Source organism: Heliangelus exortis, chromosome 1 (genome assembly GCF_036169615.1).
Source record: "Heliangelus exortis chromosome 1, bHelExo1.hap1, whole genome shotgun sequence".
Classification (NCBI taxonomy): domain Eukaryota; kingdom Metazoa; phylum Chordata; class Aves; order Apodiformes; family Trochilidae; genus Heliangelus; species Heliangelus exortis.
The window spans coordinates 31,152,939-31,176,402 of record NC_092422.1 but is presented as its reverse complement, the minus strand read 5'-3'; the positions used below and the strand labels follow the sequence as shown (position 1 = coordinate 31,176,402).

The 23,464-nt window shown below is 38.6% G+C and overlaps 1 protein-coding gene across 3 annotated transcripts; it reads left to right on the top strand.

Annotated features, from left to right (window-relative positions):
* On the top strand, window positions 1-22,533 carry WBP4 (WW domain binding protein 4). Of its 3 annotated transcripts, XM_071740422.1 has the most exons (10): window positions 7-136; window positions 4,417-4,489; window positions 5,957-6,019; window positions 6,118-6,241; window positions 7,025-7,240; window positions 8,164-8,219; window positions 12,275-12,341; window positions 13,785-13,939; window positions 14,908-15,143; window positions 17,560-22,533. In XM_071740422.1, coding segments are annotated over exons 1-10 (1,200 nt in total). In that variant the 5' UTR covers window positions 7-134; the 3' UTR covers window positions 17,768-22,533. The 3 variants fall into 3 exon arrangements, with proteins under 3 accessions (XP_071596504.1, XP_071596523.1, XP_071596513.1); XM_071740403.1 differs by lacking the exon at window positions 4,417-4,489 and having other exon boundaries at window positions 1-136; XM_071740412.1 differs by lacking the exons at window positions 4,417-4,489; window positions 5,957-6,019 and having other exon boundaries at window positions 12-136.
* The last annotated feature ends 931 nt before the right edge of the window (window positions 22,534-23,464 follow it).

Sequence of the window (23,464 nt, the reverse complement as noted above, 5' to 3'; positions counted from 1 at the left end):
CGCGGATTGAACCGTCCCGGCTGCCGTCGCTGCGCTCCCTCCCCCTCGCCCCGGTCCGCCCCAGCGGCGCGGCGCGGCTGAGCAGCGAGCGGAGGGAACCGGCGCGGAGCGGCGGAGCGGCCGGGGAAGCGGCGATGTGAGTGCCGGGGGACGGGGAGGAGCGGACAGCGGCGGCCGCGCTTCTGCGCACAACTCCCCCGCCCTTAGGGCCGGGGTCGGACAGGGGCGGCAACGCGGGATGGGGGCGGGGGGGGGCCCGAGCCCGGTGTCCGCAGGCCGTGGGGAGGCCTTCGGGCAGGCGGGAGGCGGCCGTGTCCCAGCTGCGGCCGGGGACCCCCGCCTCGCTGAGGGGGTTGTTTGTCTCTCGTCCCGGTCCCTTTTCTCCCGTGAGTCCTCTCCTTTCCTGTTGTTTGTTTCTGCTGCGCTTTCGGCCCCTTATCTCTCCCCGACACGCCGGGCAGCCTCGCCTCCCGCCGGAGGGGGACTTCACCGTGCTGGGGGGCGGGAGGGATGTCGGACCCTCCCCCCAGCCTCCTTAGACTTTGACTTGTATTGACTCCTCTGATTCAGGGTGAAGCAAATGTAGGAAAGAAATAAGCCGCGGATTTGGTGGCCACCGCTACCTCTTCCGAGTGTTTCAGCAGAAAACTTGTGTTAGTACGTGAGCACTTAGGAGGGGATAAAAATCCGAGCTTTGATTTGTGTTGGCTAGGAATGTCATATGAATGGCATTTTCTCGTTTTTGTTACTTTCGAAGATGTTTCCCAGCTGAAAAAAAAAGAAAGAAAGAAAGAAAGAAAGAAAGAAAGAAAGAAAGAAAGAAAGAAAGAAAGAAAGAAAGAAAGAAAGAAAGAAAGAAAGAAAGAAAGAAAGAAAGAAAGAAAATAACAGAGAACTAACTAACTAAAAAAGATCTTTAGGGATCTTTCTGTGGGAAAGTATTTCATGGTCGTGGGAGCCTGTCTTGCAGACTGATGCTGCACACAGCAGTGTTCTTAATTTTAGTTGTTGCTAAAATTATACTCGAGTAGTTTCTTGACCCAATTTATGTTGCTGTTTTTTTTTTTCCTCTCCTAATTCTTATCATATTGCTCCTGACATAGCTTATATCCTCCCCCTCCATCTACAGCAGCAGACCTCTGCTCTCAGTAGATAGCCCCGACTTCAGATACTTAACTTCTGGAGCCTGACTCAGGCATTTCACTTTAGGTTCCCTGGAAAAAAAAGAAACACCCACCTATGGACTTTAATTTGCCTCTCAAATGCAAGTGGTCGTTTAGAGATGACTATCTCCACCTATTGACATGGAGAACTTTAGACACTTTAGAAGTTAGAGTAGATGAGGTCTGAAAAGGCTGCCTGCCCTGACTTTCTTGTGCATTCTTGTATGTTGTTAAAATATTTGTGGTGTTACCTTTCAAGTTACATAACTTACAATTTAGAAAAGAGGCCTGGCAAAGCAGATCCATGCAAATGATCCTCAGCACCAGTGTAAGTCAGGCAGAGCAGCTTCTTTAAGCTTTGCTCTCAGATTGTCATGTGGGATGTTACGATTTTTATGTTGTTCAGAAGGGGCTAACTAGTAAATGTTAAAAGAAAATCACTGTTCTTAGTAGACATGCATTTCTTGCAAGCTGGTACCTGATTTCCAAGTGTGGTTGAAAGTTTACAGCAGCCTGTGCAGGAGCTGCCCAGTTCACATCTTTATCAGTGCTGCTCTGTTCCCCTTGTACCCAGTAGCAGGTTGCCAAGCTGACTTGCTCTGCCAGCTGTGGAAAGTCAGGCTCTGAATGCACTTTGTCTGAACCCTTTCTGGGACATAGAGCTTCCCAGTAAAACTCCCCCTCTGCTTGGGGAGCAGAGCCTGTGAAGCACTTCTAGCACCTCACTGAGATGGGGTCTTGCTTCAGCTGCTGCTCCTTTCTAAACACTCCTCTTGGGTTTGCTCTCATTGCAGTACAGTTGGTGCTTTGCAGGCTCCATCCTTGGCAGATGTTATTCAGTGGATATTTCAACTGACCTTGGGTTTTTTTTGAGAGGTGTAAACTAAAGTGGAAAAGCTTTAAAAGAATTACTCAGCATATAATAATCGTCAAGGTCATAAGTTGCAGAACTGAGACCATAATTTACAGAATAAACTCATAAAATAATGAATAAAACTCATAAAGAATAAAACTCATAAAGAATAAAACTCATAAAGAATAAAACTCATAAAATCACAAAATGCCATGATTTAAGACTCCCTGGACATCAGGTCTTCTGCAAAGAGTATAATTTAATTTTATTTGATATGTAACAAAAGAGAGCCAGCTTCAATCTTTATTAAAACCAACAGATGAAGACAAGAGGCTTCTGTTGTCAAGACCTGGATTTGTGCTCAAGTCCCAGGTGTGCCCTCAGGTTCTCCAACACAAAAACTTGATCTCTCCTTGTAGCTACAGTATTTTGTGACAGATGTGATGTCCAGTAGTGCCTAGGAAAGAAAAAAATGGGAAATATTGCTGTGCATAATAGAGGTCATCACACCCTCAGGTCTTGACTGTTGCTGAGTGGAGCTGTGCAGCCTTAGTTCACGCTCTTACACTTGATTCTGTAGAAGAGAAAGAGCCACCCCCCCTTAGATTAAGCTTGGAAATACACAAATGTTCTTGTACCTCTGACACATGCAGTGAGACTTTCTCACAATTTGTTTTTGCTGTCAGAATTGGCCCACTACCTTGGGAAGGCTGACCCATCGTTACCTGGAAATTTATCTTGGATGATGTCGAAGAATTTAGAGACCTCATTTAGAGAATTTTGGAGCTACATCTCAAATAGGAAAAAGGTCTTTGAGGTTTTTCTGAGCTTTGAATTTCTCCCTCCCACTCATCTGGTTTTCCAGCCAGTGTTCCATTTCACAGGCTTTAGCTCTAGTACATTTTGACATACAAATCTCTAAAGCCTTTTAATTAAATGTGTGACTAAGTAATCACCCAGTTTTAAAGGACACCATTCAGGGATGAGCAGGTTTCTGTTTAAATCGGGGGAAGCCCAGCTGCTTCTTCCAGAAAATTGCTTGAAAAGATGCTACCACATTACTGCTTGTGGGTTGATGTACTTCTGTAGAGTGTGTCCTTCATGTTTACACTTTTAAATAATCATAGTCTCTTAAAAATTCTATTTTTGCATTAAGGACTGGTGGGAGAGCATATTTTGATACCTGCTTACATTTTTAAGAGGTGAGTCAGTCAGGTCCACTTCTGTGAGGAAAGATCTGCTCACATGTATCATAAGATTTAAGGCTGTGGTGTTGTGCATGGAAGAAGTTTTGTTTTTATTAAATAAAAATATCAAGGAGTATTTTCCTTGAACTCTGTACATTGATCTTTATGCAGAAGGCAAAGATTAATTTTCTGAGCTGATCTTTGTTGATGTTCTCAGTGTAACACTGAATTGTTTTTGGTTTTGCCCCTCATTCTTTTTTTTACTTAAACCATAAAAATCTGCTGCTCTTCTTTTGACCCAAAGCATTGCATCTTTTGCTGCATGCCAGTGAGAAATTGAATTATTTCTTCATAAGCCTCATCTGGCATTAGAAAACAGTTTTTGATGAAGAGGGATTGTTTGTTTTATCGTTAAATACCTCATGTATTTAAGTTCAGAGCTTTTGAGCTCTGAAGAGTTTTCCCCGAGTTACCACACATACACAACTTATCTAAATTGCATGGTTCAGGAATACTCACATTTTTAGGCTGAAACATCCAAACAATTTATTGCTGTGTCTGTGACCCCACAGGTCAGAATTTGTTGTAGGTTTCCCTGCAGTAGCTGATGTTGTACAGAACTTGTGCCTTTGTGTTGTTAAATTGAATATGTAGAGTATCTGAAGTGTTGTTTGACATTAAATCCAAGTTTTACACATTAAAATATTTATTGCATGTATTTTTAGGAAAAATAGTGCAAGTTGCCTGTTTCTGAGAGTTCTGTGTTTAATTAGTGTGTTTAATTATCCAGAGCTGCTTTTGAATTTCTGGCTTGTGTTATTTTGTATTTCTTGTTCTTGCAGCATCACCTCTATTGTAAAAAATTTGCAGTCTTTAGAGGTCAGATGGGCACAATCCTGGTATGGAACTGTGCTTTATGGGACACAGGAATCACTAAAGCTACACTTGCTTCTTCCCCATACTATGTTTTTGTTTAATAAAAAAGCAAAACAAAATGCCAAAATCACCCAAATAAGACTAAATTTCTTTTTTTATTATTATTTTTTCCTTTTGTTTTTTTATTCTTAAAATCTTTTTTCTTTAATTTTTTTATCCTTTTTTTTTTCCTTTTATTGTTTTTTTTTCCTTTTTTTAAAAAAATATACATATATATGCATAGGCCTATGGCTTTGGTTATTGTGTCAGATTATACATCTTTTTTTTCTCTCCCCAGGGCCGATTACTGGAAATCTCAGCCAAAAAAATTCTGCGATTACTGCAAGTGCTGGATAGCAGACAACAGACCTGTATGATGGTCTACCATATTATATTAATGTTTCTGAAATACTAAGAATTCAAATTACAGGCTTTAACATCACTTCAGTAAACTCTTGATGCATGGAATTTGTTTTTAAAATATGCCTTTGTAATATTTGTGATATTTAAAATATATTATGTGAGAGCCAGATACTTGTATACAAGATGGTGTTTGCTGTTCTGCTTGGCAGTACAGATAATAACTGAAAGACCTGACCCTGCTTTTTTGTCAGGTTCTGTAACTTACTGTTTGATCTGTCTTGAAACTTTTTCCATGCCTTTGTATGCAAGTAGAAAGCAAAACCTGGCATCCATGCTGTTTATATATGGTAGGCCTGGTATAGCCAGCACTCTAAGCCCATAAAGCAGATTTCTTTCATTTCACACAACCCACAGAGACATTGTTGGGCTACAGAAAGGTGTTCCTTACTCAGAGATGCCTTTTGGGGACCACCAGACCAATTGGTTTCTCACTTGGAAATAAATTTTGCATTTCTGACACGATGCCAAGGTTACTCCTGGATCTGAGCTTCATCTGGCTTACAATTAGATACCTGCAGTTCAGAATAAGTGAGAGCTAATTGGTTATGGTTTCTTCTTGGAGTCAATGAAGACAAATACACATTTAAGGAGGGGATTTGGGTAACTTAGAAAGTCTGTTTTTAAATTAGATGAATCATCTCCTGGATATGCAGCCTCTGCACATCAGATCATGCAAAGAAATTCTCGGGTTCCTAAGTCAGGTTTAGACAAGTAACATTTGAACACCTAAATTTGCCCAAGTGTTTTTTGTGAGAACCCCATGAGGACTTCCACTGTTGTACCTCTGGAGCTTCTGAACTCCCAGTTTCTGCTGGCTTCAGCCTTTCTGAGAGCTTTTTGGCTTTCTGAGAGCTTTTTGGCTTGCACAATGTTCTGTTCTTAAGTTACCCAACTCTCCTGCCTTGCCTTTCACCCCTGTCTACCTCAGATCTGGACCTGCAGACTAATTTTAAGTTAATGGGATATCTGTGGAGCATACTCTATTTAAGAACCATAGCTAATATTTGGAACACTAAATAACCCATATTTTTTTAAAAAGTTTGCATGAAAGAGAGGATAAAAATAGCATGAAGGGATGACACTTGGAATGACAGGACAGTGGGGGAGCCCAGATTACTTGTTACTTTTCTCTTATGTGTGTGCTGAACACATAATTTGAAATCTTTTAAATTTTAAAAATACAGACTAAGACATTTTGTCATACAATTTTGGAGTGTTACTGATTTTTCATAATTTCTGTGTTCAGTGTTTCTTAGTGTTCCTGATTTCCTATAGCCATTTTATAGCTGTGGTGTTTGTTCTAAGTGTCTGCAGAAGAGGTTACATTTAAGCTTGTTCAACTGAGTTTAGTCTAGCTAAACTTTAACTGAGATTAAGTAAATTAAAATTGTTTCTTGTTTTTTCTTGCTTTTAAGAGCATTGATTTTCATGAAAGAGGAAAGAATCATAAAGAAAATGTGGCAAAAAGAATTAGTGAGGTAACACAGATATCTTACTTGCATGAATACTTATTTTTAATCTCCTTTATTAATAGATGTGTTTAATTTATTCTCTTCAATTTTTTGTTTTGCTTTAGATTAAGAAGAAAAGCTTGGAAAAAGCAAAAGAAGAAGAAAACATGTCAAAAGAATTTGCAGCAATGGAGGAGGCAGCAATGAAAGCATATCAAGAGGATTTGAAAAGGCTTGGAATTAAGCCAGGTAGTTCATATAGCTGCCAGAGGATTAAAGACAGAATTGAAAGAATATTGAATTGCAATGGTTTTTCATAAATTAGGTTTTAGGAACATGAGAGGAGGCCTCCTGGACTACGTTTGCTCATTTAAGGAAAAAAACCTGCAAATTGCCAGTAGTAGAAGTTGCAATACAGAATGTTTATAGCTGTGGTGTCCTCTGCTCCATGGAACAATCCAATTTGGAGTAGAAAAATTAAACAATGTGATAAAAATTAGGCTGTAATTGGTGCTTTGAATCAGCAGTGCAGCTGCCCTTAGTTAATTTTATGTTTCACTTTTGGCAATGGGAGACAAAGGTTCCAATTGAGGAGCAGAGGTTGGGTTCCTGCTGATGTCAAACGGATGAAAATCTCCTACTCAGCTTGCAGTTCAACAAGTACCTTTGTTATGTCTGTGTGAAGACACATTATCCTTTTTAAAAAGTTTGTAGTACCAAGCTCCTGTGGAAGCTGTCTCTTTCTTAACTCTTCTATTTTCTTTTTTGCTGTTAAGTTAGAGCACAATGGTCCTAACCATTTTTCTCTTACATTGCTTATCTTTTTATATTTGAAATTTCTTAGGATGTAATAGTATTGCTGCAATGCAAAATTTTTATATAATATTTTAAGTTTACCTGCTCTGAGTGTAATACTACTGAGTGAAAATACTCAGAAGAACAATATTTCCTATTTGCTGTTGCATAAGAGTGGCTGATATATAAGTTTAGATTATTACCCTTTCTTTAAGAAGCAGTATTATTTTCTTTAAGACGATGTAGGTCCCAGTTCAGCACAGAATAAAACACTGAGTAATGCAGTGGAGACTACAGGGAAGAAAGAAAAGAAAGAGAAGAAGGAAAAGAAGGAAAAGAAAGAAAAGAAAAAAAAGACATCTCAAGACACCTCAGTGCCAGCAAAAACAAAGGAGTGGGTGCAAGGATTCTCTCCTGAAGGCTATACATATTACTACAACACAAAAACAGGAGGTAAAAACTAGTGAGGACCAAAAGCAGATATAGTTATTGGATATGAGAAATTACTACCTTAATTTCTTTACTTTTCTGTTTCCTTGGCAGTAAGCTAATTATTAAAATGTGACCATCTAGATGGAATTTTGATATTTAACATTGAAGACTCAGGCTTTCAGAAATTCAGACTGGTTTTGCTGTTTGATTAGTAAGGGGAGAATGCAGTAATTCCACAGTTTCTGGGAATGTTTAGCCTTTCAGAGGTTAAGTACACAAAAGATAGCTGTGTTTTTCCTAAAGAAGCTTTCTTATCAGAAATATGAAAATAAGTTGATTGTGCCCAAGTAAATGAAAGAGGTTTTGCATTGCTGTCTGATTGCAATCTGAGAGGTTTTTTCCACATTCACAGGACTTATCTGACTGGCTCCTGTTGAGGAGCTATGTGTTATGATCTACTTTAGAGCATAAAAGCACCACTCTTTTATGACTAATGAGAATATTACAAACTTTTTCTTATAAATTTAAGGATTTACATTAGTATTTACCTTAGTCTTTCCTCATATAAGTTCTAAAAGGTAAAAAATCTTGTGTGTTTAGTTTCTTCTGGCCCATCCTGCCATTGAAAAACAAACAAACGAACAAGACACCCAACAAACCAAACCACCTTTTTTGTACCAAAATTCCAGTCTCTATGTTTATTAACCATAGTTTAATAAAATCTGGGAGGTAGTCTGAGTAAAGCCAACTGTAGTTATGATACTTTGGCTTATTGTTCATACTATTTTTTGTTGAAGAGTGGTTTATATTCCAGTGAGCTGTGTCTGTAGTACTTGTTTGTATGAGTGCACACATCAGTGTCAAACTCTTTAGATCTGCTTTTTCTAAATGTTGTTAAATATACACAGGATTGAATGATGTGTAAAATTATTTTCTTTTTTAAGAATCACAGTGGGAGAAACCTAAAGGATTCCAAGGCAACTCTCAAAGCTCACAAACGGTAATCAAAACCTGCTTTTCATATTATTTTTGTCCTTGTAAGCATGAGAAATAATGCAATTTTCAAGTCTTTTGATAGCAGAAGATAAATCGTTTTCTCTAAGTAAACTCAGAAAAACTATTTGAATATATAGAATGTTTTATGATGAAAACTTAAATTTGCTAATCTTGCTAATTTTTTTATCAATGGAAGAGAAATTATAGTGGTGTCTTTTTACAGAATACTCTTTTTAAATGCTTCAGACTATAAAATTGAAATGTCTGGAGAAATTCTGAATAAATTCTGATCGACCTTTTGCGTGAAATTTAATTTAAAAATTACACATTTGATATAGTTCAGATTTCTTTATCTTAGGAAACACAGAGATTGCATTGTCAGATAGTTCCTTTGGTACTTTCCTCTGGTATTCATCACTCCACAAGATCAGAAATAAGATTTTTACAACAGTTCTGTGCAGTACATTTCCCCATTTTCAAGATAGGTGTCATAGGTACAGTATACTTTAAAGTCAGTGTTGTCTGATTGTGGTGGATTTTATGTTAGAGATCAAAAAAAGCCTGGCTTCTTCTGAGTGTTTGATATTCCGTAGCTCTATATTGTCACATCTCAGGAGGCAACCTATGCTTGGTACTGGGTTACTTAAAATTAGAAGAGAAAATGGTTATAATTTTTTTATTTTTAGGCAGTTGAATCAATTAAAATGTACATGAAGTCTTGTCTGTATTCCACCTCTTGTTAAGGCATTGTTTTATGTCAGAAATGTAAGCTTTTTCCATCCAATGTTCATTCCCATGGGATTGCACAGCTTGTGCCAGAGCTGCCCATCAAATGCCACTCTGGCTTTATCCTGTGGTTTTGTACAACTTGTTACCCACCACCTCAACTTTATATTTTCAGTCAGGGCATAGCTTTGCAGTGCTTATAAGCCAATTGTTCCGTAGCCTTCTGCTGGAAGAGATGGTACTGGGACTTATCTTGTGTAGTCCTTGATGCATATTTGTCCAGATAATGAACTGGTTCAGGGAGTGAAGACATCAGAGTTTATGTTAGTGCTTTGTAGGCTTATGTCTTTGCATCATTTCTCTGGGGAATCAGAGAAAAAGCAAAAGGAGAAGGAAAGGAAAAGGGAAAGCAGATGGAGGAGGGGAGGAGCTCCCTTTTTGGCAACAATTTGAAGTTAGCTGGTCTTGGCTCTATCATTAGCACACACCTTCAGCCTCAGATATCTCTAATACCACATGGCTGTATCTTGACAATCCTCCCTCACCCTGCTCAGAGACTTTGTGGTGTCTTGAGTTATTTTTGCTATTGCTAAAAACAAGTATTTGATTGCTCCCTTATTTAGTCTGAGCTAAAGCTTCGGGAACATTCCAGATCTCTAACCAGGACTCACTACCCAGAAATTAAAGGACACTTTTGCAGTATAGATTGCAAGTGAGATTCACAGGCCTTCCTTGTATCACAGCATGTTAGCTTGCAGTTCAGACTTCTTAAGAGGTGGAGGGAAGGGAGTAAGGAAAAGGCATCTCAAAGACTACCTACAACTTCAGGCAGACTGACAGCATGCTTGTTAACATCTATGTAGTACAATTCTTAGTGTGCTTAGTGTCAGGTACCTGCTGAAAACCTCTGAGAACAAAGACTAAAATGCTCAGGATCTGTCTAACAAAAAGGATAGGTTGCACATAAGACTAGATTTTTGTCCTCTTTATGCTTACATGAAATAAATCTGTGGAGACTATCATGCTGAAACTTGGGGGAATTTTTTTCTTCCTCGAGGAAGCTTACTCCCAGATGGCATTCTTGTCTTTATCTGAATGTACTGATACCATTTTTCTTGTTTACAGAGCAGATGCAAGAACTTGAACTTCTGATTTTGTTGGCTTTCTTTTTTTAAAGCAAAGTTTTAATGAGTATTAAGCAAATGTATAGGTACATATGTGCAAAAGCCTATATATTTGTGTGTTTATGCACACATATGTGACACTTATGCAAAAAATAGTGTATAGTGAAGGAGAGTAGATATTCTACCTAATAGAGGGGAGTAGGTAGTGTTAGTATTTAAGGAGCAGTTCAGTAGTTGCATGTGTAAGTGTTGATGAAAATCAGGTTCTTAAGAAAGATGTTAATGTAATCACTTGTTATCCAGCTGTGGCTCATTCTGTAAAACATCTTTATTTTAACTACAGATCCTGAAAGATATGCTTGCAACTTTTGCTGCAATTCATGGGATTTATTAGTTAGTAGGGAAAAACAGTGCTTTGTTGAACTCAGTGCTTTACTAAATAAGGAAATGCATGGCATGCATTTCTGTAAAGTTTGCTTCTTTGGTAGTTTTGGTGAAGATGTGTAGTGGGATTTTAGCAGTTTTGGGTTTGTTTGCGTGTTTAATTTAGCAAGGCTAAATGCCAGGTCTTGCACCTGGGTCATAACAAGCCCATGGTAAGCTACAGAAGGGGGAGTGGGGTTAGAGAGCTGTAAGTTGAAAAGCGACCTGAGGGTATTGGGTGATAGTTGACTTAATATGAGTCAGAAGTGTGTGCAGGTGGCCAAGAAGGCCAATGGCATCCTGGCTTGTATTAGGAACTCGGTGGCCAGCAGGAACAGGGAGGTGATCATCCCTCTGTACTCAGCTCTGGTGAGGCTACATCTTGTGTACTGTGTTCAGTCCTGGGCACCTCGCTATAGCAGGGACACAGAAGTGCTGGAGAGTGTCCAGAGAAGGGCAACAAAGCTCATGAAGGGCCTGGAGCACAAGTGCTGTGAGGGGAGGCTGAGGGAGCTGGGGATGTTTAGTCTGGAGAAGAGGAGGTGAGAAGAGACCTTATCACTCTCTACAACTGCCTCAAGGGAGTTTGAAGCAAGGAGGGAAACAGCCTCTGCTCCTTAGAAAACTGTGACAAGACCAGAGGAAATGGATGTAAGCTGCACCAGGGGAGCTTTAGGCTGGATGTTAGGAAATGTTTTTTCACTGAGAGGGTTGTCAGGCATTGGAGTGGCTTGCCTGGGGCAGTGGTAGTGTCACCATCCCTGGAGGCATTTAAAGGGGGTTAGGACCATAAGGACATGGTTTAGTAGTTAGCTTATGGTGTTGGTCAGAGGTTGGACTGGATGATCTTGGAGGTCTCTTCCAACCTAAACATTCTGTGATTCTGTAATCTGTTACTGTATTTATTGGTACTGGTTTTCTATAGCCCTCAACAAAACCCTAAGACCCACAGAAATTTTTTTTTCTTGGTCTCTACTCAAAGCAATGACTAAACCCAGAAATACCAAGTTCGGGTGTTCACAGAATATTAGGAGTGAGAAGGGACCTCTAGAGATCATCAAGTCCAATCCCCCTGCCACAGCAGAATCCCCTGGGGCAGCCACACGGGAAGGCATCCAGGCAGGCAGTCTCAAAAGTCTCCAGAGAGGAAGATTCCACAATCTCTCTGAGCAGCAGCCAGAGTGCTCTGTCACCCTCACAGTAGTTTTCTCCTCGTGTTGAGGCAGAACTTCCTGTGTTGCAGCTTAAATCCATTATTCCCTGTCCTATTACTGAGCACCACCAAAAAGAGACTGACCCCTTCCCCTTGACACCCACCCCTCAGATATTTATAGACATTAAGAAGATCCCTTCTCAGCCTTCTTTCCTCAAACCTAAACAGCCCTACTTCTCAGTCTTTCTTCATAGGAGAGAATATAATGTTTTTATATAAACATAAAATAATAGAGAATATAAAATTTTAATACTTTGAAAAATAAAAATCACATAAGTAATGGCCTCATGGCCTTTATTGTAGTTTGAACTATATGATAACCTTTACTGTACTGCCTCATACTAATTATCCACAGTTTGAAAAAATTTCCTATATGCATCTGACATACTTAAGTTCAGCAATTTAATCTTATGTGAGGCAAAGGGAATGCTTTCTAAAAACTTTGGGGTTAAAGCTCTAAAACAATAAGATTATCATGAGCAAAAAATACTCAAGTGTTGAATAGCCTTTTAAGTGATGCTTTGGCTGATCTTTAAAACTCTTTTGTAATTATCTCCTTTATCTTTTTCTCAGGGAGCTGAGTGGGTAGAAGGTGTCACTGAAGATGGTCATACCTATTACTATAACACACAAACAGGAGGTAAGGAGACCTTATTTACCATTTAAAACTGTTTTGAAAGAGAGGGGTTTCAGAGCAACATTTTATTTTGCAAACAACTGCATTTTAAGTCCCTTACTAAGTTTTGTGTTTTTGAAGATGTTACCTTAGTTGAAATGTCCTTGTTGCTGAAATCACTACTGGCTTTGAAGCTGTGTTGTCAGTGTGCATACATTTGGGTTTCATAGGTGTCATAGTTTGGGGAGCTAAAGAAGGAGGCCTTCCAGACTCTTGAGAGGGGCAGAACTCTTGAGGGAAGGGGGGTAATAGAGAATAATTCTGTCCCGTGGTTTTTGGTAATTTTTTGTCTTTTTTAGACATTCAAATTACAATTCTAAAATACGTGTTCTTCCTTTCTGTGTATATATTGAAATTATAGTTAGGAAACCAGAAAGGGACAGGGTTTTGTTTTGACAGGTATGTAGGACTGAAAAAGAATGTCCTAAACATTCCCTCCTGCTGACATAGCATTGGTAAGAGTCCTGAATCTTACTTCCTACTTCTTTCCCCATTTTCTTTTCTCACGTGGGGAATTTTGTGGTAACTTCCTCAGAACATGCATCTGTTTTCTAAATCTGTTTTGAATCATTTTCAGGTCAGTTGTGCCTCTTTGGAAAGTAAGGGATTTTATGCTGGCTATGAGTTTCCCTTCTGCTGTTGAGCATGAAGTGGCATTCCTGAGCATGCCAAGAATAGAAAAAAAAAAACCCAAAACCTAAGCCTTTCCATTTTTCAGCATGCCACCCCCTGCCTAAAATGATTTGTGATTCTTTTATTTTTAAAGGGAAATGAGATGCTGATTATTTTTAAACATTGCCTTCTAAGTTCAGATGCATTTTATGCTTTTGCAGGAATACCACCTTCTCAATGAAAATGAGGTTATATCCTGTAGACAGTTTCATGTCTTTCCAGAATAATGTTTGTGTTTCCTTGTTTACTTGACAGCTATTGTATCAAAAACCTAATGTTACCAGGCAAGGTAGCACAGGGAATGATCAGCCTGGAGACCTGAGGATCACAGCGAGCTTTCTTGACCTTATCTTGTCTTTGTGATCAATGGACAACTGAAATCAAACAGGCATCTCTAGAGGGCAGCTCATCTGCCCTGTGTTAGGGTGAGATGGTGCCTTGTGGACTAGCAAGTTTGCTGTGTGTGATACTTCTCTAAAGCACTAATTACAACAAGCTTTATTTTATCAGCAGTTAAGTCTGCTGTCATGATAGTATCTCTCCTGGGAAGTGAAATGTTATCTTTCTGATTATGTTTATTAAAGCAAACATACCACACAGAGGCAGGAGCCTTGTGCTAAATTATTTGATGTATTTTTGTGTAAGACAATGGTGCTTCTGAAAGGTAATGTTGTCAAAGAACAACAGATCAGAATCAGGAATATGAATAATGTGGTTATTGCATATCTTGGACAGTATCCACATGGGAGAAACCAGCTGGGTTTGTTTCATCTTCAAATGAGAAGAGCCACAAGAATTCCGAAGAGCTTGGAGAAACAGATTCCAAAGCATCTGAATCGGACTCAGAAGACAGTGAAAATGATGCACAGAGTTCAGAAACAAATGTCAAGGTAAGTTCTCTCTTCAGGTTAATTTTACAAACAGCATTAATTTTTGTAGCATAGATGATTTATGTTTTATCTCTTGTGATGGGCTGTACCCATCTAAATGACATCAGTAAAACTTTGTGCTTGTTTGAAGAGTATAATGAATCTTTATTCAATTATTTGGCCCATTAGAGGTACTGCTCCAGGATAGAAAAGGTGGTGTTTCCATTAGCCCACCAGAAGTAGATTGAATTCTACAAGAAATGTGATATTCTCTGAGAAGGATCACTGTCATCTCTCTGAAATAATCCACTAAATTATTTGGATTTCAGTGTGAGGGTATGACTTCTAACCTTCAGTGGTAAATGTGACTCAGGGAATGCCTTTGACTGAAAATGACATGGTTGTAGTTTCCTGATAGAGAAAAACATTGGCAGCACATAGTAGAAAATCTGTACAAATTATGTAGTTTTGTCTTCAGATTTCAAAATTAAGATAAAAGATGTGATGAAGGCTCTGGTTGGGTCAGATTTTTTTTCTGAAACTGATAGCACAGAACAGGAAGAGCCAGTTTAAATATAAAATGCATTTATAGCTAGGTGTTAATTCTAAAATATGTATTTTTGTATCACTGTGTGTCATTATAAACTACCACTCGGTATTATCTGTAAAGTGTATCTTGGCACAAAAAGCTGTTATGTGAATTTTTGCTTCTTTTTTTTTTTTTTTAAAGTAAGTTTGTACTGACTGCTGCTTGCTAACTTCAGTCTTGATGAATGGGATTTTCCACCTTTAGCTTTTTTCAGCTGTGTGTGATGAAAGCTTAAGGAGATAAATATAAAGATTTTATTACAATGTGAGTTTCTTGTTTCAAGTTACTCTAGGTTGAAAAAATATTAATAATAGACAACAGTAAATAAAAGATATAAAATAAAGCTACATTGTGTTTTTATTTAGGCATTTTTGCTTAAGGTGGGTTTTTTCCTCTTTAGAGGAAAGGAGGCAAAGGCGAAGAATCAGAGGAAGGGAAAAAATCTCCGAGAGCTAAAAAGTTAAGTCCTTATGGGAAGTGGAGAGCAGTTACATCAGAAGTAACTGTTGATAAAGAGGAGAGTACATCAGCTTCCCAGGAAACCTCCAGTGATGCCCCCAACACAACCAACCCTTATGGAAAATGGAAAGCAATTAATGAGGAAGGAGAAGGGGAAGAAGAAGAAGAAGAACCAGGGTGAGGATCTTTTAATCCTAGTTATTTTCACTGTGTTTGTTTACAGAATATTGTTTTCTGAGCTGAAGGTTTTTCTTCTGAATTCTGCAGCAACAGTGGTTATAAGCATAGCCCAAATACAGTTCTTTCCACAGTGATTATTTTAAGTAATATCTCTCCATGTCAGGTTGTGGTGGTGTTTTGGTTTTAGTGTAGAAGTTCACCGTGAGTACAAAGTAAATTAAAGTTATTTACAGGATCCCTGTCATCCATCATTTTTCTCAGAGACTGAGTATCAACTATTTAAATGTAGTTACTCTAAGCTTATGTTCATTGACATCATCTCCTTCAACAATCTGGATCAGCTGCCTCAGGAGCCCTTGTGACTGCTTTTTGAACTGCTTCCAGCCTTGCAACAGCATAGGCAGCTTTCTCATGGCCTCCAGCTTCCAGGCTAAATTCTGGGTATTTTTCTGATGAGTAATTAGTTGGGCTAAATCTGCCTGGAGTTCAGCATCCATCTTGATCTTCTAGGGCCAGCAGCAACCTGGTCTTTATCATACTGGGTTAGGATTGCTTTGAATTCCTTCCCCGTGGGATCAATAGTTGCTGACATAATGATTATGTTTTTTCAGACTGAACAATTTCTACCTAAGCCAGGTATGTTTGGCTGAGTTATTCCATAAGGGGTGAATCACTTCTCACTCTGTGGTATTTTACTGACTCCCCACTGTTCATTTGAAGGACACAGCCTAAAAGACACTTGAAATTTTGTCTTAATTTCAGCCAGTATTGCAGTTATAAGATGGGTTGAACTGTTTTTCTTGTTCCCTCTTTTCCCTCATTTCAAAACAAAAGTTAAGCATAACTAAATCAAAACCCACTACAACCTTTTCTGTTATCACTGTGAGTAAGTCCTGGAAGTTCTTGCAATGTGGTGGGAGACACTTTCTGCAATGATTTAAATGAGATCAAAGACAAAACATACATAGTCTAGTTATGCCAATGTTAAATCTGGAAGCTGTCTCTCTCTCACATGATCTGCATATACTGCAGATGTTTTCATGAGATGCATCTGGTCAGGAGGAGTTTGTTTCATTTTGTTTGATGGCTCATTTTCTTGCAAAGCATTCTGTCTTTAATAGCCAGTTTATGGTTACAGAGCCCTCTAGGAGTCTGGAAGAATTAGGTTTGGGAGAATTAAATCAGTCTTTTCCCTCATACTCACCCCATTCTTGGGCATTTTAATTCTAAATTAGTCAGTATATACACTTTTGACACTGAACTAAATTAAGCACTGGTACACTTCTTGGCAATGATGTCACTTGATGAGTTCACCATGTGCCTCCTGCATCAAGCCAGCTAACTGATCATTGACTCCAGAGCCAATAAATTTGTTGAGGATTTTTGGGAAATACTGTTCAATAAGAAGTGATTTCAGCTACCAGAACTTATGCATCAGTCTGCACATTAACATACAGGCTTGATAAATACACATGTAAAGGGGACAAATACAGTTGTCATTATTTACTTTAAATTGAGACTATGCACAGTGCCAACCACTTTCAGGAAGTTTACATTTTAGGGATACTGCAGCAGTCACATTTTCTTGATTTGCAGGCATTCTCATGGCTATTTTTTAGGTGCTTGAGCTGTCCCAAGCCTATGACCTCTCACTAGGTGTAGCACACAAGCTGACCTCAGAGTAACAGTCAATAGAACTGAAAGATTTCTTCTATAGATTGGCCAGGAGTACAATGTATATCTCTCTGCAGTAGTGTTAGGCTGGTATGATTCCTGAGGGACTTGTGATTTAGATAATTTTCTGTGAAGTGTAAGGTTGTTTTGTGCCACAAATCATCCCTGTAGAACACAGTATTTTGCTGGTGACCTCCTAAAACTGATTGGTCACTTTTAGAAGGATGGCTTTGGTTTGTTCAGACCAGAATTATCTGTGATCCTGTCTTCCAGAGCTGCTGCTTCCAACTTGGGGTCATTGGCTGCAGAGAGCAGCCTGCTCTCTGTTCTGTCATGCAGGTGCTCAAGGATGGACACCTGCAGGGGAACTACTCAGTAGAGTTTCAGCTAATCACTCACTCACTGCTGTCTTTCAGCATTCTTAGATTTACGTAGGCAGTGTTGTTGTCTTTCAGAGAACTATTTACATGATGAATTCCTTGGCTCATGGTATAAGCTCTATAGAGAATGAAGTCTTAGTTTTCTATTTTTTGTACCAACCCACACAGAAGAAACAAAGAACATGGTTTATTTTCTTGATGCCTGTCATGGTTATGGTCTTGGCCAGAAGACTGGATCTTGGCTAGAAGAGTTCATCTACCTCAAAGCTTTGACAATTAAATATGGGCTTTACTGTCTTCAGTACATCTTTTTTTCTTTATGTGCATTAACCCTGTTGTGTTTTCCTCTCTTCTCCCAGTGAAAAAGTGGACCTGGAGCTTCCTACTACAGAGAGTGAGAATGTACTGCCTCCAGTGATAGAGGTTCCAGAAGATGAGACAGTGATATTTAAAGAGAAGACAGTCACCTCCCTTGGAGACCTGACTGAAGGGGTGCCAACATTTAAAAAGAGGAAATTTGAAAATGGAAAATCTAGAAATTTAAGACAAAGACTAAGTGATCAGTAATACTTAACAATTTATTTTAGATTCTGTTTAAGCTAGAGTGAATCAAAAGTTTAATATTTTAAACAGGCTTTTATAAAGAAAATGTTGGATAGAAATTAAGGATTTATAGGTATGAAAATGTATGTGAGTTTTAATATTTTTTTATTTCGTTTTGATGTGATTGATTTTGGAATGGAATTTTGTGTCTTATTCCTTATGCAATATTGTAAATACATTTATTTTTTATTTTAACCATGGCATCTAAGTTTGATTTGCTCTGTCTATGCTGTTTTAGATACATTGTGTAAGGTTTTTTACTCCTTTTCTAAGTATGGGAGAATGCAAGAATCCTTAATCTGGGAAAAATTATGCAGACCTTTTATTTTTACAGAGAAACTAAGTTAGTAGCATTTATCAGAGAGTAAAATTGTCCCCTAAGATAGGTTATGTGGAGTAGGTTCCTAATTATTGAGTAAAAATACTGTGCTTACTGACCTTTGGCCAACAGCTTGTAAAAGAGTAGGTGGTGAGAATGCCAACATTTCAAAGAGATCATTTTAACACATCAGTGCCACTTATTTCAGATGACATTCTGAAGGAAATCATAAATGTTTTAAACCTCTGAAGAAGAGTTAAACCTCTTAAATCTTAACTTTCTAAGAGCACCAGAGCCACCCTTGTTGGAGCAGGTACTTTTGTGGTGTCTTCCTCTTGTGTTTTGCTTGACTAATGTCTCTGCTTGAATTATTCTTTCTTATAAATTAAGTTTTCCTTTTTTGGTTTTCCTTCTTGTTTTCTTTTTCTTTCTCTTTCCCTGTATAAAATCCCAATTGCCTGCTACTTTCATGAACAAAAAGTACTCCACAGACCTGGAGGAGCATGCAGCACCTCTTTTGAGGCTGGTGGGTATACTCTGTTGATACAAGGAGTGTGTGTTGGGATAGTTGCAGAGTTTGCTAAGCTGAGAGGGGCTAAGAGTATTGCAGCCTCACTGAGCTCAGTGCCATAGGAGAGGAAAACAAAAATGGATGAGTAGAGCTGATGACTGTGCTGTCCAAGATGGCCTGGACTTTTTCTTAGTGATTGTAGATTTGTTTTCTTCACTTGGTGGTGGGGTTGGTCTGCATTTAGCCTCACTAAATTCATTGGCTGCATAAAGATACAGCTACAATCACTGCTTCTCTTGGTATCAAGAAGTGGACCATAGAGGTGCCAATCACAAATCCATTAAAAAAATATTTCTCTTTTTCTAATGCTCACAGTGCTTTGTTTGGGAGAGTCTCAGTCAAAAACAGAGGGTACAGTTAAGAGTTATTGAAGTCCAGCTACAGCAAAATAAGTTGGTAACTTCTGATCTTGAACTCATTGAGAAAACACCTGCTAATCTGTTGGATCAGTGGAGAAAGGAGTGCAAGACAGAGAATTTGATGTATGTTGTATTACAAAGGAAGCTGACATTCCCTTTCCTATTCTGCAGTGTTTTTTCTGTGTGTAGAAGGGAATTAAATATTCTACTTCATCCCATGTGTTTCTTTGGCTTCATCAAGGTTGTATCTTCTGATGGTTTTTGTTGATAAATTTCAAAGTTTCCTAGTGGCTATCTAGCTCTGGATTGCCCTTTAGATGTGCAAGATGCATGCTGGATGCTCTCACAGTCATGGATGCAGGGATATACAACATACACCACATGAAAGGCTTCATATGCAAGGCTAGAATGAAAATACCCTTTTTAAAAAAGCATGTTTTTCAGGTTTTATTCTTACTCTTATTTGGAACATGAATTCCAGTAGTTAGGAGCCTGCTCTAACTTGAAGCCTCTGTGCATCTGTGACCTGTTTACACTCAATATTTACCAAATAATACAAGTATTACATTTCAAAGAAGCAGCTTTTCTTCCTCTTTATTCCCATGTCTTTCCTGAAGCACAAAAAGCATCTTGGTCTGACAGGACCTTCATGCTCCACTAACCCTCTTCATCCCTTGCAGCCCGAGTTTGCCTCAGCTCTGTGTTCAAGGAAGATTAAGGCCACACGTGATGTCACTAATACTTCCTTAGCATATTGGAAAACTCTTGATACACCCCTAAACCACTTTTGCCCTTCACATGACTGCATCATGCTGTCTGTTGTGGGTGCCCTGTGATTCACCAGTACAACCAGCTCTTTCTGCTTCTTGCTGTTGCCAGCTGCTGAGTTAACAGCTGACCATGTTTTCCTCTCACACACTTTTTTTTTTCTTATAAATTCATTTGGTACTCATCTTGTTTCTCTTATTTCAAGCCTGAAGTGTGTTAATTTCTTTCTGATCTCTGTAAAATGATTTTGTTGTTTCCCAGTGCATTTTTATACAGTGGTATAACTTTTTTATAGGCTCCACTTTTAATAGCCTCAGGGGAGGAGGTCTCTCCTCTTTTAGTGAGTGCCTCTTTTCTTAAAAATGTTTTGTCACGTTGAAGTAGTCCTAGGAAGTGATTTAACATATTTGTAACTAAATTACTCAAGCAGATGTTTAAAAACCTCTGAAAATAGAAGCGTTCAAAACTTTTTTCGTTAAGGAGCTGTTGTTCGTTGTAGTAAGAACCAAAGGTCTTTGCCAAGTACTGTGTTTAACAGAAAAACCAAAACAATTACGTACATCAGGGAAAAAAAGTTTTCTTTGTTCACTACTAGTAAAGTTTATTTAAACACCATATGCTTGCTTTTGCTTTCTAAAGCCTGAATTTCACAAAGAAATAGAATGCCTTCTTCCCTAATATTTCTCAAAGTACTTTGTGTACATGATAATAAGGGCCAGTTTAATAAAATTTGAGATACCCAGAGCCACTGTTTTAATTTTGCACCATGCTATGGTTCAGTTTCCATATTGTGTATCTAAACCAAATATGTTCAATACAAATACACTGTCTTGTGTGAGATTTCAGACAGATGCTGCTTTTCCAGGACATCTGTTCTACACCAGTCTCTCACCATTCTGTGAACTGCCCTGCAGAATCTTCTGCCTTTGGAATTTGCTGTAGGATTTTTCTTGGTTATTACCAAAATTCTGCTTCTCATCTGCTAAGCCTTCCTTGGGCTGCACTGGCTTTTGGAATGTTCCATTTACTGTTTAAGAAGAATAGAGTTTTCTGACTGATCACTTTTCTATCATGCAGCATGTTGTTATCTGCTTGCCTGTTTTTATTGTAAGCTTGCTGGATGCCACCTGCATCACAGATACTATCAGCAACACAAGAAGGAAAATTCAGAGAGAAAGGCAGAGTCACTGCAAGTCCTGATGATAATTTATTTTGTGTGGCTTTGAGCAAGTCAGTTCAGAGCTCTGTATTCTTTTTGCCTGTCTCATCTTTCACCTCTCTCATCTGTTTTACAAAGCTTCACAGTGCAGGACACTTATTTTGGTGTGTGTGTTTTCACACTAGGGCTGGCCTGAAGTCAGTGATGGGTTTAGAAGCAAAGATATTGCATAGACAAAAAAAAAATTCCTGTGTTGGGCATTTGTTGTGCCAGGAGTTGTGCAGAGACCACCTGCTCAATTTGACTGGGGTTATAGAATAATCCTTGTTCCTGTTTAGGTTAAAGGGAATTTTAATCCTTCATCTGGGAATTTGTAGACTGAAATCCAGCCTTTCCCAAAAAGGTAAAGTTTGTTTTGTAGACAAAATATTTTCTCAATCATAATCCAATCCAAATAATCAGATATGGAAGGTAGTAGAACTGGTTGTAACATGAAGCTAAGTTAAATTCACAAACCTATGCTTGTATAAAACCATTTCACCTTAAAGATGTTACTTCAGTGCATATTTTGGCATCTCAGAAAAGGAGTAAAAAACTGTTGCACACTGCTTCGTTTCTTGGGTTTGCTTCTTGAGTTCTGCTGCCTCTTTTTTGTCATTATTTGTGTCTTCTTCAAACTGTCTTCCTCTGGTATTCCTATATATGCAAATCTACACCTCACTGCTGTGCTGCCTTCCTAGTGTCCACCTTCCCCTTATCCCCCTGCTCTACTGAGATCTCTGGAAAGCTTCACACCGTGTTATGTAGGACACGGAGTCTCCAGAGCCCAGCTTGGGCCAGGCACTTCTGCTGCCTCTTTGTGTCATGCCCTGAGGAGGTGCAACCTTAGGGATGTTCTGACAGCACGCAAGCTATTTCCAGACATGTGCTCTTTTGGTTTTCATGAGAATTTGCTTTCCAGAGACAGATTTCATTCCATTCCTCCCAACAGCAGCCCTAAATTCTTTCCCTCCCTGGTACTAAAGCTCTTTGCTTTCTACTCTCTGCTCTGGCAACCCTTGGGTGCTGCTTTGTCAGCCCTATCTCTCTAGTATCTCTTGTATCTACCTCTGAAGTCCTCTTACCTTCTACCTGCTAAGTTATTTAACTTAAAAAATTATGTTAACCATTGTGTGATTAACAAGTTGAGCTTTGTCAAACGTTTCGGGATATAGCTTGAATTAGAGTTTCTGTACAAGGCAAAAAGTGCTGCAAATAATAACCTGGAAAATGCTAGAGGATTTGCCCTAGAGGATTGCCAGAGAACTTCAACTTATGCAGATTTGGTTTACAGACCATAGGCTGGAGACAGTGAACTTTAATGGCTTAAGTGAAGATACAATGAAGAACAGTGGGGTGAATGAAAAGCACTTGCTTTAGTTCCTAAGTATAGTCTCCAAAGTTAAAACAGCTGTATTCTCTTTAACAACTTCTCAGATGAAATTACAAAATATTGCAAGCTCTTGAAGTGGAATTTATATTAAAATATCAAATAAAGTTTTCATTTGAATAGTCTGTATTATTGTTGTTCATCTATTCAAGGGTTTTGGACAACCTGAGATTTCTGGGTGCATGTTCTGTTAAAAATGGGATGGGGGGTATGTAGAAACCAAAATAGGTATTTAAATGTGGAAATGCTTCTTAAATACTTCTGTTTTGTGGTCCATCAGAATAGTGTTTGGGTGCCTTCCAATGAGGCTGTAAGCAGTTACTGAAATTTGGTTTATTCTGTTCATTATTATCAGTAACACATGGCCTGGGTTTAAATTGGTAATCTAAAATGTCAGATAGGAGTTAAGGTAAGGTTTGGTGTGGTTTGTATTTAGTAACATTCAGAATATAGCTGGATATATAAATTTTCTGATGGTAATACTGAGTCAATAGCCTTCTTATTTGCAGGTCTTGAGAATGATGAGTGATGCCCTGAGAGGCAGAGATTGGCACCTTTAAGAGGTAATAAATGCATGTAAATTATTCCATAAAATCTCATTTACTTAAAATATTTTTATCAACATGACCTTTTGGTAACCTTTTAAAACAAAATTATGTTTTTGTATAATTAAGCAGCTAGAAAAAAATAAGTTATGAACCAGACAGACAGTTCTGCAAGACTAGGAAATAAGATTTTTTTTTTCCTTCTAGCTAAATGAAAACAAGCAGCTTGCTTGTGAATAAATGTGAATAAATTCCTGTGCAGTTCCAGGATTTCTGAGACGTTCCCTTGAGTATTCCATTGATGGTAAAATGAAAGTAATCAAAGTGTGGTACCAAGGCTGCACTTCTTAGGCAGAGGATAAGCATTCATCTTTTCACTGTCATAAAGAGTGCTACTTGCAGGCTCAGCTTTTATCTGGTTTCCTTCTTTGATGGGAGAAGTGCTGCTGCTCAAGACCACAGCAGAGAAATGAAAGAGATCCAAGAAATCTGTTTCACATCATCCAACAAG

What these genes read in the sequence shown, in the direction of transcription:
- WBP4 (XM_071740422.1), top strand. An exon ending in CTACAACACAAAAACAGGAG is followed by an intron (nt 7,241 to 8,163) that starts GTAAAAACTAGT and finishes TTCTTTTTTAAG; the next exon opens with AATCACAGTGGGAGAAACCT. An exon ending in GTTCAGAAACAAATGTCAAG is followed by an intron (nt 13,940 to 14,907) that starts GTAAGTTCTCTC and finishes TTTCCTCTTTAG; the next exon opens with AGGAAAGGAGGCAAAGGCGA.